At 37.2% G+C, this 17,573-nt stretch overlaps 1 protein-coding gene across 2 annotated transcripts in view; it reads right to left on the reverse strand.

Annotated features, from left to right (window-relative positions):
- The window catches only part of LOC123672043, a 230,208-nt gene extending 214,516 nt beyond the window's left edge, over window positions 1-15,692 (reverse strand). Inside the window, exons 1-2 of one of the 2 annotated variants that reach the window (XM_045605999.1) lie at window positions 15,676-15,692; window positions 276-1,221 (exon numbers count right to left, since the gene is read on the reverse strand). In XM_045605999.1, coding sequence (XP_045461955.1) covers window positions 276-1,125 — 850 coding nt within the window. In that variant the 5' untranslated portion in view covers window positions 1,126-1,221; window positions 15,676-15,692. Of the gene's footprint in view, window positions 1-275; window positions 1,222-3,663; window positions 4,026-15,675 lie in introns of those variants that run through there. The other variant, XM_045605998.1, reaches the window with a different exon arrangement.
- Window positions 15,693-17,573: the final 1,881 nt, after the last annotated feature.

Raw genomic sequence — 17,573 nt, forward strand, 5'->3', positions numbered from 1 at the left:
TAAGAGAAAGCTAATCAAAGTAAGGTGGTGATAATAACAAGTAGGTTAAAATTGATCAGTAGTGGTTATGAATTTAATTAGTAAATGTTCATTTCTTATGAAGAAAACTTTGTTGAAATAGTGTCGAACACAGTTGAAGATTCAGCGAATAAGAGTGTATCAGTTACTTTATCCTCAGTAGAATACTGAATGCACTTTAAACTCACAAAATAATGAAGATCTTACCAAAAATAGGATAAAACAAATACAAACAACACATAACCAAACCAACTCACATGAATAGTTATCCTGATTCTCACCAGGCGGCATCAGCCGCCTGTCCTGCTCCTGGAACAGCTGCTTATCAAGTCTGCCCACCTCAGGAATGCTGTAGTTCAGTTTCTCAGTGAGCACACGCGTAAAGTTACCAGTAACACTCACGACATCACTGTAATTCTCACCGATCTGAACACCATCCCTATTACCAAACGGCCTCGAACCGCGAAAGCCCTTCTCGCCGACCAGATTCACCTCCACCAGAGGATCTTCGGCCACCAGATTGGTGGAGCTGGTCCTGCCGACCACCCTACGAAACCTCGAAGCGTGTCTGTTCTGTACAAAATGCGGAAGAATTAACCTACTTAACGTTAAACTGGAAGAGTGTGCCTTGGAATTACGAATTGGACTAAGTGGTCGCGCTAAGCCTGAGACAGACTTAGGGACGGAGGTCGCTGTTGCATAGCAACGCGTCGCTATGGCAAGCGTGCAGAAAAGAAGCAACAAGGAGGCCAGCTGAGCTTTCGAGATCCTGAGTAGGGGAATCCTGAGGGCCGTGGTCTGATAGGTGACCAGCACGCCTGCATGCAACAATCTCAGGATGAACTGGTCCTGGATGCTGTAGCAGTCACCTCCAACGGGGATGAACAAGACCAAAACGGGAGATCTGGTGTGGGGAGCATAGGAGCATGCGCTTTTGAGGTTACTACTGTTTGGGAGATAGAAGGACACCTTCTGGATGGTTTGTTTTGCCGAATTTGATTGTTCAATGGTCAATTGGATCCCATCACAGGGTTTATCTGATTCGGAGAGCGCGCGTAGGGTCCCAATCTGATACAAAGTAGGTTTGTTTGATCTTTTTATGTTCATCGCATTGCACTTCTTTACGGGTGGGAATCATCTTGTGGTTTCAGTTCGTTGTGGCCTCCAACATCTGTTTCGAACGTGGATCACTCAATGGACAACCTGAAAATGATAGATAAAAGAATTAGATACTCATTGCAGAGAGGTTAAAAACAGTTAGGTTAGTTTAACCATTTATGACTCGAAAAACTAGGTCGGCTAGTTGAAAATGAAGCATAATATTAGCGTTCTTTTGAATCAACTTCACGTTTAAACATTTGAAGATCTCAAATTTGAGATATTTAGAGCAGTTTCAAGAGGAAATAGTTATTTATAATACGAGTGCAGAAAGAATTGATATTCTTCTGCGAAAAATGATGATTGGCAAAACAGTTTTCTGTATCACAAATTTGACAGATAATATATAAATCCGTGACAGGTATCGAGTACCAACATATAATAATAAAATATAACCATGAAATATGTGTGAATCTGAGATATTGTCGCATGAGTTTGTTCTGCAAGGTATGGTAGAATGAACGGATTTTCCAAAGAATTATAGAAATATTTTATATCAATTGGCTGGACAGAAGTAGCGGAGATAATGAACAGAGAGACCGGAAAACTAAATCAACTATTCGATAGGACTCGTTCGTTACTTGCTGGAAATCCATTTAATTAATAGTAAATACGAATTATTATAATTTCCATTATTTAATTAGGTAAATAGCAATTACTTCTCTATACAGTAGTTTCGTCAGATTTCTTTCATTTTGAATAACTGTTATTTATGATGTGGGGAATCTGTTACTGTGAACTGTGTAGGAAAACATTAATTATTTACGTAATTAAATAATGGAAATTAGAATAGCTGGTATTCACTATCAATTAATCAACTATTGTTACGAAAAGGATTTAGTAAAAGAAATGACAGAAGCGAATTGAAATAGGTAGAAACATCAGCAGACGTTTTTCATTTAGAGTTTTGAGTTTCTATCATGAATGTCAAGGTTTGCGAACATTTAGAAGAGGCAGGTAGCTGAGTGATAGTGTTTATGGAATTTTTATTCAACATTTATGCAAAAGACGTCACGCAGAAATGAAACATTCCGTAAAACTTATATTTTAAGTATTCACTGCGATGGTTAAAAATTCATCTTTATTCATGACTTGAAATTCAGATTATATCTAACTATTTAGACAGAAAAACCTATTGATTTCACTATTACAAGCAAAAGTGTAAAAAGATTCTTTTTTGAATAGATATCACTCATAACAAACTGAATTGAGAAAGAGAAAAATTTTGCTGATATGTAGATATATAGAAAAGAGGATTAATATACAGAATATTAATAAAAAGCCATTAATGATTTTTTTTAAAGGTATAAAATATTATCATAAAGTATTGTTTGTCATAACCACTCAAATTAAAGATTTCAGATTTCATGAAAATTTAACTGAACAATTTGATTTTTTGTATTTTGTATATTCTGAATTTTTTTTTCATAGTTAAAAAAGTTAAGTGAGAGTTTTATTTTTCTTCAATTTTCATTAACTCTATAAATTTTGTATCACAACCATTGAATCTTCGAAAAATGAACATCAAGCTCTGAAAACCTATTATTTTCACAACAATCAAACTATTTTGCCAACTTCTGATTTGTCAGCGGAGAGTTGAATTTTTTCACAGATTTCGTACTCATAAAGCATATGAAACAAAAATATCGCAATATTCCGATGATAAAAAAATTACTTCCGTGATCTCTCATACTTCTCCTTCACGTTATTCTTCCCACCGCTGAAAACCATGAATCGAACAATCAACCGAAAACACAATATTCGAAACGAATAAAGGAATTTCTATAGTAAACGAACCTGAACTATTTGCAATAGTCCAAACATTTTGGCACCAAACTAGCGAGTAGTTCGGGGAGTTAAAAATATCTAATTCGTATGTCCGCTCTCAGAGAAAACATCCACGAAGCCAACGTACTAAATTCGTATATAGTACACCGTGTTCTTTCACCGACAAGCCGCCACAAAAACGAATCCTCACTGGTCCTTCTCGTTCGGATAGAAACCACGGAAATTTCGAAATATCAAAGGTGCGTAGCCCGCTACACCGTGCCGGTCACATGGTAGGGCGTTATTTAATTCATGGCTTTCATTCAAATTCGTCGTCGAATCCTAACATCAAGGTCACGCAGAAGATTCCAATGAACTTTGAGGGATTCGGGTTGAAAACGATGTAACGAGGGATGTTTGAGTTTTTGGATGTGAGGGGTTGAACATGCAACATGCAGAGTGGATGTATGGTTAGGTAGAAAGGTGGTTTGACCCTTGGGACAACATTTAACGTGGACTTGACGATTCTAGTTGTTGTTATCGATGAGGGTAGATGGAGAATACTGAAGGTTGAAAAAAAGCAGGTTTTCGGGTAGCATCAACGCAACGTGCATAATGTGAGGTTAGGAATCGTCAAGGTCACGTAAATAACTTAAGCCTATGCATATATAAATAAAGGTCGGCTATAAAGCGTCAAGCAGAATGTACTCGTGGACGTACTTCGTGGGTGAATATCCCTGATCCATGTGGGTGTTGTTGAGAGTCACACAGTTTGCGGCGGGGTCACTGGGAAAAACGTTTTGACGTTTTAAAATGAGCGGATTTCACGTGGCTGGCAGGCGAGAGAGGTGTCCCGGCCAGAGCGGAATTCAAGAGTCAAATATATATTTACACTGTTGCGAATGTGGCCGGTTTGGTGGCGGATTTTTGGTCCTTCGAGTCGGATCAGTTAGATGATGATGGGGGGACCGCATGCACACTGCGACGAGACCGGGTCTGTTTGGGGGATTTTTGAGAGAGCAGGTATGCCACAGCGTATTGCAACAACACACCACAATGTGTCGTCACATACTGAAGCCAGCGCGATACTCGTCTGCTGGCGTAGCGCGTCGACCGACCGGGCCAGACGGAAAGCCGAACGCGCGTTCGGCACGTCTCGTGTCGCGGCCGAGGCGTGTAGAGACGACGGAGACCGCGGGTTATGTCATATCCCTTCTTCGTTATTTACTATCACAATGGAAAATATTTAAATTTAGATGGAAATGGGCGCACGGCGAGTTCCGGCAACACGTGTCCGTGTGTGTGTGTGTGTATCAGATGAGGAGGCTGAGAGGACCGGACGGTGGTCAACTGGATGGAGGAGGTTGAGGATGCTGGTCCTTCGGGGTGGATTTGAGGGAAGCAGTGTAGGGTTTGATGGTGAGGCAGGAGGGCTGGGTGGGATTTTTAGGAGTAATACGACAACTGATCGAATTTCCAAAAATATTACCACTAATGTATAATGATGGGATGTCCAGAACTACAGCTGTTACCGATGTAGTTTCCCTGAATGCCCAAGAGGTGTTGTTGTTGGCTTTGCATCACTCTCTAGCGAGGCATCGTTAGTTACATAAGAAATCCCAGAGTTCATGCAGAGTCACCTCTCTTCGATAGTGTGAGAGGGTGTGTCTTGGGCAGATAATTCAGGATAGCCCAACTGATGAGTCCACCAGCGATCTTGGGACGAAACACCGTAATCCCTAGAGAGAGGTTGCACCTACGTTATTTGGCTCGAGAAAAACTTGCCAAACCGATAAATGAATGAAACATTTTCGAGCTCTTTATCAGGAATTGAAAAAAAAGTTTGAGGCTATTTGGGCAAGGTTTTTATGAGTAACAGGCGGCTAACCTATTGTCTCAACTTCCAACCTGAAGGATCTGTAGCCTTTCTTAAGGGATCCTAATCCTAAGCCCAAGGATTTTTGATTTTTAACACCGGAAATACGCCAGTCATATTATGCCTGTTTGCTACATGACGGTCACTAATTGCTGGCTGTATTATATGACTCGACTGAGTCTTCGAAGTAATCGGAATCCATAGTATCTGCCAGAGCTTATGAACAATGGACATTTCTCAGATTTTTTTAATATCCCCTATCGGCTTTAGGAATACCTTCCAAGATCCTTTACCAAAGTTCGATTAGATTCGGCAAAAAATATCTGGATTTTTCCTATCAAATACGAGATACAAACGATATTTGGAATTTTGGATTTTCAGAAGACAATCATTACATCCACTTCCTTTGAGCTATAGTTATTAGACAAAAACATTGTTTGAGACTCAATTTGACATCTGCAACTTATCACTTTGTCAATCCATAGTTGCCTCGTTGAAAATACCAAAGTTGTTAGACAAATCAGTCATTGGTCGAGAACCTCTCTGCGATATAGGTAAATGTATCTACAAGAAAAAGTTTCAGGAGGAGACAAAACCGAAAGAAAAGTACTCTGACGGAATCTCCCTAAGTTGGATCATTCCAATAAGTTTCTTTGCAACTTTGATACTGCGAGATACAAGAAGTACCTGGATCTCAGCAAAATTTTGTACTCCACTGTGCAAGACATGGACAGTGTAAAAAGGGACTTGATGTTTTGAATGTAATTAAATAATCTAGATTCTTAATTATCGTTACATCGAGTAGAATGGTGATCTTGTATTATAAAGGGTGTTCTTTTTTAGAGTTTTAGAACTTTAAATTGCAATAGAACAACGATGGATTATTCGATTGACATGAATTTCATTTATCCGCAAGATAATCTGGCATTATATTTTAAATATGATTTCTGACATATGACCGCCACGGCTGGCTCGGATGTACTCCAATCTGGACGTCTAATTTTCGATGACTTTTTCCAACATTTGTGGCCGTATATCGGCAATAACACTGCGAATGTTATCTTCCAAATGGTCAAGGGTGTGTGGCTTATCCGCATAGACCAATGACTTAACATAGCCCCACAGAAAGTAGCCTAGCGGTGTTAAATCACAGGTCCAAAACGTGAAATTAGGCGGTCACCAAACGTGTCTTTCAATAAATCGATTGTGGCACGAGCTGTGTGACATGTTGAGTCGTCTTGTTGGAACCACAGCTCCTGGACATCATGGTTGTTCAATTCAGGAAAGAAAAAGTGAGTAATCATGGCTCTATACCGATCACCATTGACTGTAACGATCTGGCCATCATCGTTTTTGAAGAAGTACGGACCAATGATTCCACCAGCCCATGAAGCGCACCAAACAGTCAGTTTTTCTGGATGTAACGGTGTTTCGACATAGACTTGAGGATTAGCTTCACTCCAAATGCAGCAGTTTTGTTTGTTGACGTAGCCATTCAACCAGAAATGCGCTTCATCGCTATTGGACGTGGTGCGCGATACGTATTCCGCACAGAACCATTCTTTTCGAAATGAAATTACACTATTTTCAAGCGTTGTTTAGGCATGAGTCTATTCATGATAAATTGCCAAACCAAACTGAGAATAAATCACTTGACAGATGTTAAATCGGTCGCTATCTTGAACAGTAATACCAACTTTAAGTTGTATACCTCGAAAAAAAACACCCTATATTTATGGTTCGTTTTGAATTTTCATTTTTTCAACCATTCTGTTTTACACCTCCAATATGATATGTGAATTATGTTCTCTCTATGAGTGTCATTTTGAGGAAATGAAGACAACATATTATTCTTCCTCCATCCAATTCGAATAGAACCTACACTTTGAACCTACGAATTCATGGACGTCATCCGCGAATCTAAATATGAATGCCACCAAACATTTCAGTGCGATATCAATCCACAATGCAGTTACGATAATGGCCAAATGCCAAATAATGTTGGAAAAGGGTCAACATTTCAACATCTGCTGCTGTTGGATCCTTAAACACACCTTAATGCACGTCATAGGGGGTATTGTATAACCGATATCGATGTCTTACCTCAACTACTTTTAAATAGGCAAACAAACGCCACTCAAACAATGGCATCACGTCACGCCATAGAGCTCGATAGCCAGAGTAATTCGATCAGACGTCAATTTTGTTTTGGACGATTGTTGATTCTGATGGCTGCATGTGTTTTGCGGTCCGACTTTGATCTATGATTTGTTTTGTGTGGAGAGGAATTGCATTAGGTTTAACATTGTGCAAATGAGTGTAGTTTTTAAGAGGTTGTTGCTCAGGGAAAATTAGAGACGATGTTTTTACTGACTACATAGGCGTACAACTGTTCTTCCGCCGTGTTTTACCGAAATTCGAGGCTTTATTGAAAAAACTGGTTTTCAAGACAGGTCGTGTGCCATTGATCGAAAGTGAACGTTTGGAGAACACGACGGGTGGGGTAGAACTTCCCATTTCAACGTATCCAAGTATGTCTTGATCATTTTCGCAACATTGGGTCGACCATTGTCATGCTGTAAAATCACTTTATCATGTCTCTCGTTGTATTGCGGCCGTTTGTCTCTCAATGCTCGGCTCAAACTCATTAATTGCGTTCGATAACGATGGTCTGTGATTGTTTCAGTAGATTTGAGCAATTCATAATACACTATGCCGAGATGGTCCCACCAAATACTGATCATGAATCTGGAACCGTGAATATTCGGTTTGCCGTCGACGTGGAAGCATGACCGTGATATCCCCATGATTTTCAGCGTTTGGAATTATCGTAATGATCCCATTTTTCGTCTCCAGTCAAAATGCGATGCAGAAATCCCTTCCATCTTTGCCTTGCAAGCAGTTGTTCGCAAGCAAACAAACGCCGTTCAACATTTCTCGGCTTCAACTCGTACGGCACCCAATTTCCTTGTTTCTGAATCATTCCCATGACTTTCAGGCATTTTGAAATAGCTTGTTCTGTCACTTCCAATGATCCTGCATATTCTTGTTGCGTTTGACACGAGTCCTGATCAATTATTGCCTTCAATTCTGCATCTTTGGAAACATTCTCTCTTCCACCGCCATGCTGGTTTTCGACGTCAAAATCGACGTTCTTGAGGCATTGAAACCACTCTCGGCACGTTCTTTCACTAATAGCGGATTCGCCATAGGTATTTGAGAGCATTCGATGAGCCTCAGCCTCAGATTTTTTTGAATGGAAGTAGAAAATTAAAATCTCCCGCAGATGACAAGAATTTGGCTCGTAAGCTGACGTGTTTAATCGAAATAACTTTATGATGCAGACACAAATCGACTAATATTTCGACGCCATTATGTTTATAAATACCTAAGCTTATTGTATGACATCTACTATCTATTTATTTCGACTATCACTCACCTCTACAGCCATCTATTGCAAAACGGCGGAAGCAAAGCTCTATGTACACCTAATATATTTCATTTTATGTCATTCACGATGAAAAAGGTTGTGGTTGCAGCATCACTGAAGACAACTTTGTGAGCAGTGTAGATGTGTATGCTCCGACTTTAAAATACGATGGTATAGCACAATACCAATAGCAATTCATTTTGAACTCTTTTAAGAACAGTAGAAGACTCAATATACACTAGAATTTTTCGCTCTACAACTTTTGTTCGAAACTTTTTTCAATAAAACTGTCCATTATCAAAAAATTTTGAGAAAAACGTGATTTCACTGACATTTCGAAGATCTGAAAGGTTTTAAAACCTGCATCTTAGAGTATATTATCATTTCAATCATTCTAAACCAAAAATGAGAAATAGCAGGCTAGATACATGTAAAAATCCGCAATCGAAGTGACCATTCTAACGGCGGAACGTTCGAAATAGGAAGGGATTTACGCCCTCGCATTCGCCCGGCCGTCTTGATTTACCGTAACAATATATTGCATTTACCGGTCTAGACAGTCGGTTCTCAACCCCGGTTAACATATCGGATAACCCTCATTATTTCCTTATCATCCGACCGGATAATCATCATTATGGGTCGTGTATGAGATCAGAGATGGGGATCGGATGCTGTGTGGAGCTGGATTGAAACGTTTTTATTCGAATTTTGAACAGAAAAGTACTGATGTGGAATTTAAACTTCAATAAACTTCAAATGATTCACCACTGGTTTCTCCGATCAAAAATATATTTCTCAACGTAGCAACAGCCTTTTTAAGATGTGACCCTAAAGATTTTATTCATCGGATTTTCCAATATGAATGATAAATTTCAAATGGTTATAATGGCGGCACTGTGTATTATTTTTTGACATTTCCTTTGTCAATTGTGTTCAGAAGGTTATGACATTCAATCATGGAAAGATATACGCTTCAACAACTTTTAGAAAGTGTTGAATTGATTCATCAAAATCAGTGCTTTTTAGAGAATACTGAGAGACATTCATGGACTCGTTATTTTTCGTATTGTAGACCAATTTGAAAATTGTATCAATAAAGTAGGTACAAATCAGAGGTACTGGCATCTTGTGAAAGAAAATTCAATTTCAAATATTACATCAAAAAGCAATGAGAATATAAATTAGGTGCTTCTCAAACTGGTTGATTCAAAATTATTGCATAAGAGCACCCGAAAATTTTAACTCGGCCAGTTTTTTGGTCACGGAAATATTTGGCAATTCTTCTCGATATTTTTATGGTTCTGGTTAAGCGTTCTATATAAAATTCTCTACGAGGCTTTCAATCGACTTTTTACAATCCTATTGTGAATTTTCATCTACATCGAAAATTTAGTTTAGAAATTATTAGGAACACAAAATTTGGCACGACCAAATTTACGGAATTACTTCTCAGATTTGGATCTCCTGCGAAAATTTCAAGTCTCTAGGTTTTTCTATTAGAAAATTATCTTGTATACTTACGCAAGGTATTTGAGGAAGGATTCCTCATGATGGGATTGATCTGAAAATTTTCACACTCGATGAAGTTTGTTCACAGTTCCCCATGCTATAATTCATCACATTGTTTCATTATTTAACTACTCCATGGATAAGTTTTCGTAAAGTGCCATGAAAGTTGCTCAAAGCATGCGTCGATTTTATAACATGACAGAGTAGAGAAATTTTCAACCACAGAACGGACTGCGGAATAAACTTTTGGATTTTCAATACGCTACTTATGGCTTAATCAATCATAGATTACAGGAATGTCAAAACTCTGCCTATCAATCGATGATTGTTGGTGAACTGAATTATTAGTCTATGAGACTGACTTGCAAAATACGAGATTTCTTTAATCTAACACAGTTTTTCTGAATATTCGTTTTGAGGTGGGCATTTCATGTATATTTCTTGAACAAGTTACATTTAGTGTTATCATTCATTATATCAAATGATGTTGATGACACCAAAATATGTTTTTGTTATAGATACATGAAGTCAGGTCAGACTAATTGCTAGCAGTGATGATAGAGTCACGGATGCGAATGAATTCTTTAGAATTTTGTTATGAAGCGAAGTTACTTCATATCAAGAATTAGACCAATTGGTGAGTACTTGGGAACAAGTTATATTTACAGTAATATCTTCTATAATTTAGATGTTGTTTCATCATGGTGATGATAAGGTGAATATATGTTTTTTGTTATAGATTGGTGATGTCTCGTCAGACTTGATAATTACTAGCAATAATGATGAAGATACAACGAAAGAATTGATCAGTTTCAATTCGATAAGAACGAAAAGTCAGACAAAAATTATGTGGATTATAGCGAAACAATACGTTCTACTCCAGATAGTTCTTTTTAAGGTATTTTATGCATCTGTTTCCTAAAAGTTACGGTTGATACCTCACTAGGTGTGACGTCATGTCATAACTAAATTGAAAAGACTATTTTTATCCTATATTTCATTCGATTAATTTGGGGTCCCAAGTTTATAACTCCAATTTGAGTCAAGTGTGTCTCTCTCTTTCTCTCTCTCCTCCAACGGACCTATGTGAGGCAACTACCAAACAAAGGGATATTTCTTGTGGCAAATCGACTATAACCATCGAACTCAACGTCTTATACGATGTCAGCCTATTGAACGGGATCTAAACTAATCAATACAGAAGGTCGGACAATACCACATCAAACAATTCGAAGTAAGTCCTCTCGAATGGTGCTGGAACGCCATCCTTTGAACCTTATTTGGTACGCTGAATTATTTAAATGGATTCTGGGGTCCTGACCTTATGTTTCAATGGACCAATCATGATTTCTTGGAGTGGAGGATGTGACAAAGGAAGGGGAACATAAATGATGATAAAAAGATGAATAAAATGTGGACCTGGTTGGTCCTATTCTGATAGAAAGAGTTTTTCCTATGAAAAAGGCTTATTCTATCAGAACTTCAACCGACATTACCAGAAAAAGATATCTTTTCCATTCCTGGTAGTATCTAGAAATGTTGAAAGAAACGCAACTTTAGTCCAGTACTAAACTTGTTGATTTTTTGTAGTTTTGTAGCATCTACCACCGATTCCGAGAAAAAATTTCCAACAATTCTCTAGTGATCTGCAGGAAAATCCAAATTATTAAAAAAATCCTGTTAGTAAGCTGCAATGAATGAATTCATTATTAGTTTTGATACTCAACCAAATTGTGGCTAAGATCAATAAATATTCTATCATCTGATATAATAATCACCAAGTAGTAGGACTAAAGAAACACCCTGTAACTCGAAAACAAAGCGTTTGCGGCACCATGTTTATAATGTTTTTTTTCTTGAAATTATCCAAGGAATCACTCATTTTTTTGTACCTTCAATTTGGGAACATCCTGTAGAACACCACGACACTTATTCAGGACCCTGAATATACGCTGTATCCGTAAAGTATGGAACAAATTCATTTTTAGCTGAACAGAGCATTTTGAGAAATAATCCTGAAACACGTCGATTTTTGATTTTGATTTACCGTAACAGTGTATAATTAATTACAAAATGGCGAATGCGCTTCAATTCAATCCTATCATTCCTTTCTTTCTTGAATTCGAATAACAAAATGGAATGGAATGAAATGATATCGAACAAACAGTAAGAAGAACAGTACTTCAATTGGTCCTGAATAAATCGACGTAGAATAAATGGAATATTAAAAATAGAATACAGAGAGTTGTTCTGCAGTGGACGACATAGAGGATATTGGATTCTTTGAGATCTCGTACACCTTGGCAAGACAATTTAAGACTCTGTTAGTCCTGCATTATGAACAATACTGTTTGTCAGGGGTGGCTTACAATAAATTGCAGGGATTTCGCAATGAAATTCTTTGAATTAATATGAATAAATTCGATCGAGTTGATGGAAATGAATTTTATTCATGAAAGGTATGACAGTTTTCAGAAATGTGAAAATTCTACAGGGTCAGTCAGATTCCGTCATAAACGAAATTGAAAATGTTGATAATATTAGTGTTTTTTCAGACAATTCTCACACTATTTCACCATCTTAATCAAAGTGAAAACTAGAATTTTGATATAAAATTTGTGAACAAGTTTTTTTTGTGGAATATTTTTATGGTTTCACTTCTCTAGTAAAATGTGTCTATTATTTTTGAGTTCTGAACTGAAAATGATCTCAAACTATAAGATCTACTCACTGATGACGAATATGTCTTCAAATTCAATTGTGTCTCTCCGTCCAGCAGTAAAAACGTTAACTCTCGAAAAGTGGTAAATATGTAAAATAGCATTTTTCAAGTTTGTTCAGATTTCATGTTCACCACTTTTCCAGAACCAGAAAAAATTACTCAATATTTCCTTGACCACAAAACCCACGGAGTAAAGATCTAGTACTGATGTGAAGTGAAGCTTTTGAACACTCCTTCATTCATGTACCACTTGCGCCATTCGAGACCACAGAACTGTATCTAGGAATGAGAGTGTCACATCAGTGCTTTCCTAATTTGTTTCGATATTTTGTTTGAATTTTCTTTGGGTTCTAAGTTGCTAAACAGGATGATAGAACTTATGTTGCTTTGCTATCCCATAGGTCTACAATATGACGAATAGCGAGTCGAATGTTGTCGAATTGTGTATCTTCATATGATCAAATAGAATAACCTACCAAACACAAATGGCATAAGAAACGTCAAAAATAATGTACAGTGTCATTATTTAAACCATTTTAAATTTTATACTTTTTATTGAAAAAAAATAATTGGAACTGGCGCCATCTACATGAGACCACTTTACAAAATTACATCCACAAATTCTTCATAAAACCAGGAGTCAGCTCTTCCGAAATAGACGTTTAATACCACTTTCAAATATAACTGTATGGATATCCAAGACAAATTAGTTGCAACTTTGTCTGGACCGAAACTTAAAAAGAGCACAACATTTCTTAACTAGCCCCTCATTCACCGAAACAACGCCAGCCCTGAACGCGAGACAGAAAGGAAAAATAAGCAAGGACCCAGCGCATATCCAAGGTTTAGTCGGTAGACTAGACCTCATAAAAGTTTAGTGTAGTCGTTAGTGTATTCTCCGAGATTTCTTCTTGTATGGCGGAACAGACGGAAATGGAACCGAGAATGTCCAACCTCGATGGAGTAAAGAAGGTCCGCACAGTCAAGAATCTAGAAAATTGCTAGGGGTGGGGTGGAGAGTGGCAATAACTGAGATATTCTTGTTGACGAAATATGAATATCGCAAATCGGGACGTTTTAGAGGGTACGTCGTTTTGAAGTCGTGTTTGTGAGGTTCACTTGGAGGTCACTGGGAAGGTTGGCGTTTTGGGGATTTGAAAACTAAGTGGTAAAAACCGTGAAGAGTTTTTCAACGAGAGCTTTCATTTTGATATTGAAAAAAAATTAGTACATTTTGAGGGAAAGCGATGGATGTTTATTTCATTTGTGAAGAGAAGTTTATTTTATTTGTAAAGAGAAACGTATGTCACTAACGATGGAAAACGATAACTGCCAAAGGGCTGCCATAGCTACGTTTTCCAATGAGAGGTTCTATTTTGATATTGAAAAAAGGGTATATTTCAAGGGAAAACAATGGATGTTTATTTCATTGTGAAGAGACAGCTTTGTCATCAATGATGGAAAACGATATCAGTCAAATGGTTGCCAAGGCTACGGTTGCAGTACCATATCCTTTTCATGAAATTTTTTCGTCTTTCAATTCTCAAATTTGCGGCAGTATAGCTCCACGAATTCCATCTTTAAGGTCTTCAATAGGTTGTAGAGCATTGGTGTAGACCTCATATTTTACGTGACTTCAAAGACAAAGTCTGGAGCTGCTAAATAACAAGATTGTGTTCACCTCTTCGAGAAATAACATGGCTAGGAATCTTTTTTTCTGAGAAACCGTATGTCCCAACACTCATATTTGAATTGATAAATTAAAAAAAATGACAAACAAAGAATTGCACATTGCTTGAACCAAAGCGGCAACTGTAGGACAAATCAAGTGTACAAAATGGCGAAAGCGCTAGAATATTGAGTACCATTTTTACTGATCGAAGAAACAATAACGTTGAGAATTTCTTGTAACATAAGGAAATATTGAGGGTTTGAGTCTTTTAGGGGTGATCGAAAAGTATATTAAAATAAGAGCTAACTATTGCGACTATCCACGATTCTTTATTTTTAATCTTTTGACATTCGACAAGTAAAAACTTCGCCATCACTAAAAATGAAAGGGTATACGCTTCAACAACTAATTGAAATTGTTAAAATTCTCTACAAAAATGGTGTTCGCAAAATTGAACAAATTTTGGATAGTTGTGAAGCCACTTCTCGGTAGGAAATAGTGAAAAATTGAGCTGTTGAGATAATTTAGAGGATATGAAGAAAATAAACCGTATTCGTCGCTCAAAAGCAACTGAAAATGTTGCTGCTGTAACCCGTGGTGTTGACAAAATCCAAGGTTTGTCGATTTCTCGTCGATCTTAAAAATCAGTTATTCTGCAAAAGATATAACATCGTATTTTGCATAAGGACTGAGGGCCAGTTACACCATTTGCCTAAACACTGATTAAAATTTTGAACATTGATTACTTTCTGGTTTCTCTTAAGAAATCAGACAGTAATCAATGTTTAAATTTTTAATCGATGTTTAGGCAAATGGTGCCTAAGAGCTCGAAGAATCCATGAATAATTATTGAATATTATCTATATCCTCAACAGGTCACTATTTGGTGCGGTTTTTGGGTTAGTGGTGTGATTGGACCATACTTAGTCGAAGATGTAGCTGGTGCAACTGTAATGAGGACAACGTTTATTTTCAACAATACAACACTACTTGCCACACAAGCATTGAAACAATCACAATTTTGTAAGAAAAGTTTCTCGATCGAGTTATTACTCGAAGAGGTGATTACAATTGGGCACCAATTTTATTATTTGGCACTTTTAGACTTTTTTTTTGAGATCATGTGAAAGATAATCTCTAAGCCAATGCTCCATAATCGATTCAAGATTCTTAAGATGAAATTTGTGAGGTTATCGAGGATATATAGCCGTAAATGTGCGAATTTTCCATGGAAAATTTCATGAAAAAAATATGGTGCTGGCCGTAGCCGTGCAGCCATTCGGCTGATATAGTTTTTCATTGTTTATGAGGCACCTTCCTCTTCAGAATGATTTCTCTTAAGATATACTTTCTTTTTTCAATATCAATGTGGATCTTATTGGAAAACCCTTAAGAAGGGTAGTTCAAAATATGCCACTTCAGCCTATTGGGCAAAACAATGATAAGTCTTTGTTCTCTTCTAGAACAAGCTCGCAAAACCAGTAACCCCCCCACAGAAACCTCACTACCCAAAATATACTCACTTTCACTCTCCAAACAAACCCGCTTCCGCCTACTACCTCGATTCCTCGCGCTCGTCTTATCGAAGCACAATAAATCACTTCGCTTCCCCGCTAGTCGAAGCCCGCATTGTCCTCAGCAACAGACCGAGACCGGGTCCCAGGCTACTGTTAATAACGCCCAGGACTACGCCAACTTCACCGCTGATAAGCGTACACAATATAATTGTTATGCAAATCGGGAGCCGTACATGTTAATGCTAATTTTCGACTTACATAAGTATAATCTGACGTTATCGGGTCGGCCGCAAGACGTACTGCAGTTCGCCTACATTAGCCAGCCAACGAGCGAGACAAATGCGTTGTATTGCACACCTGCGTGCGCTATCGCGGGGACTTATCGGGCGGTTTTTTTCTCCGCAGGCGGCTACGCTCTCTTGTAGGAGGAGGAGGAAGTGCTGACTTGGATGGTGATACACTGCTCGAAACAAATTTGATTTGAAGTATTGCTCCAAATGAGAAATCCTGTGTTTCAATGATTAATTTTAGACGTGACAACGTCGGAAATATTCATTTCTGTGCTCCTTTTCGACAGAGTTGCATCCAGCCAAAGAACCCAATTCATTGAATTTCAGACAATATTTTTTTATGAACGTATTACTCGAAAATGGCGTATTATACGAAAAAGTACGAAGAATACTTTTATTTTTCAAAATTGTCGATTTTTTTTCAATGAGCTTTCGGTATTATTTCAACAGTTGGGTCCTTTGAATTTCTAGTATTTTTATGAAATGTTATGGTCGTAATGAAGAAACTGGAAGGTGTGGATGGGATTTTGTTTTTAAAGAAGATTCATGAGCTATATTCCAAGAATTTTTCCCTAGATAACCATTTGCGTGGTTCCTATAACTGAAAATTACATTTTTTCAGAGTTTTCAACGGCCTGTATCTTATTAACAGAGTCGAATCGAAAAGTACATAAGTGTTGCTTTTAATCTCAGGAATCTTATGTTGAAATATATCTTCAAGTCAAAATTTTATCCTGTATAACTATTATTTAGCTTTATAGACTGTTCCTCAATTGGAGGTGCAAATGAAAATGACAGATTCTTCGGATCATTCAAAAATCCTAGAAACTTGGGGTCGCAAACCATTTGTTTTCGAGATACAGAGTGTTCAATTTTTTTTCAAGATTTTTTTGTGAAAGTTCCTTCCTTTCAAGAGATTTTTCACTCAAATTTGGCATAGATATTTCAATTTGAAGTTTTCATCATGTCATATGCTAATTTTGAATGAAAATCTATAGGGTGATTTAAAAAAAAACGAACAAAACTTTGATCAAGTACTACACTTTTTGGTTTCCTTTTTTTTCAGCAACTGCTACCGATTTCGAGAAAAAACATTCAAACAATAGGACTATAAGAAACACCCTTTATTTCGAAAAGAAAAAGTGTTTACGAGCCCATGTTTAGAGGACTATTTTGTAGCTTTTTCAGATTTTTTATATCTTGAATAACCAAAACTTCATGGAGTAATGATTTCTGAAAAAATATCTCAATGTAAATTAACTCGGCATGTTAGATGATAACTTATGTTTCAAATTTGATCCTCAAATCTAAAAAAAGAGATACAAAGTAGTAACCGACTTGAATTTGAGAATAAGAATAACATTCTGGATGAATTTTAAAAAATATCTATTTTTACTTTGAATTTAGAACTTGCATTTTGAATCACTGAACGAAACCAAGTATTACTAGCGCATTTCAATAACAACACTAGATGAGAGCCTAAATTGTCAATCCTCGTATCGAAAAAATGTAAAATTATCAATTGTCAAATAGAACTTGTCACCTCTATCAAATAAATTATTTGTCGGAACATGAATCATTGAAAATTATGATGAAAAAATTATTTATGGGAGG

This window comes from Harmonia axyridis, chromosome 2 (assembly GCF_914767665.1).
Source record: "Harmonia axyridis chromosome 2, icHarAxyr1.1, whole genome shotgun sequence".
Classification (NCBI taxonomy): Eukaryota; Metazoa; Arthropoda; class Insecta; order Coleoptera; family Coccinellidae; genus Harmonia; species Harmonia axyridis.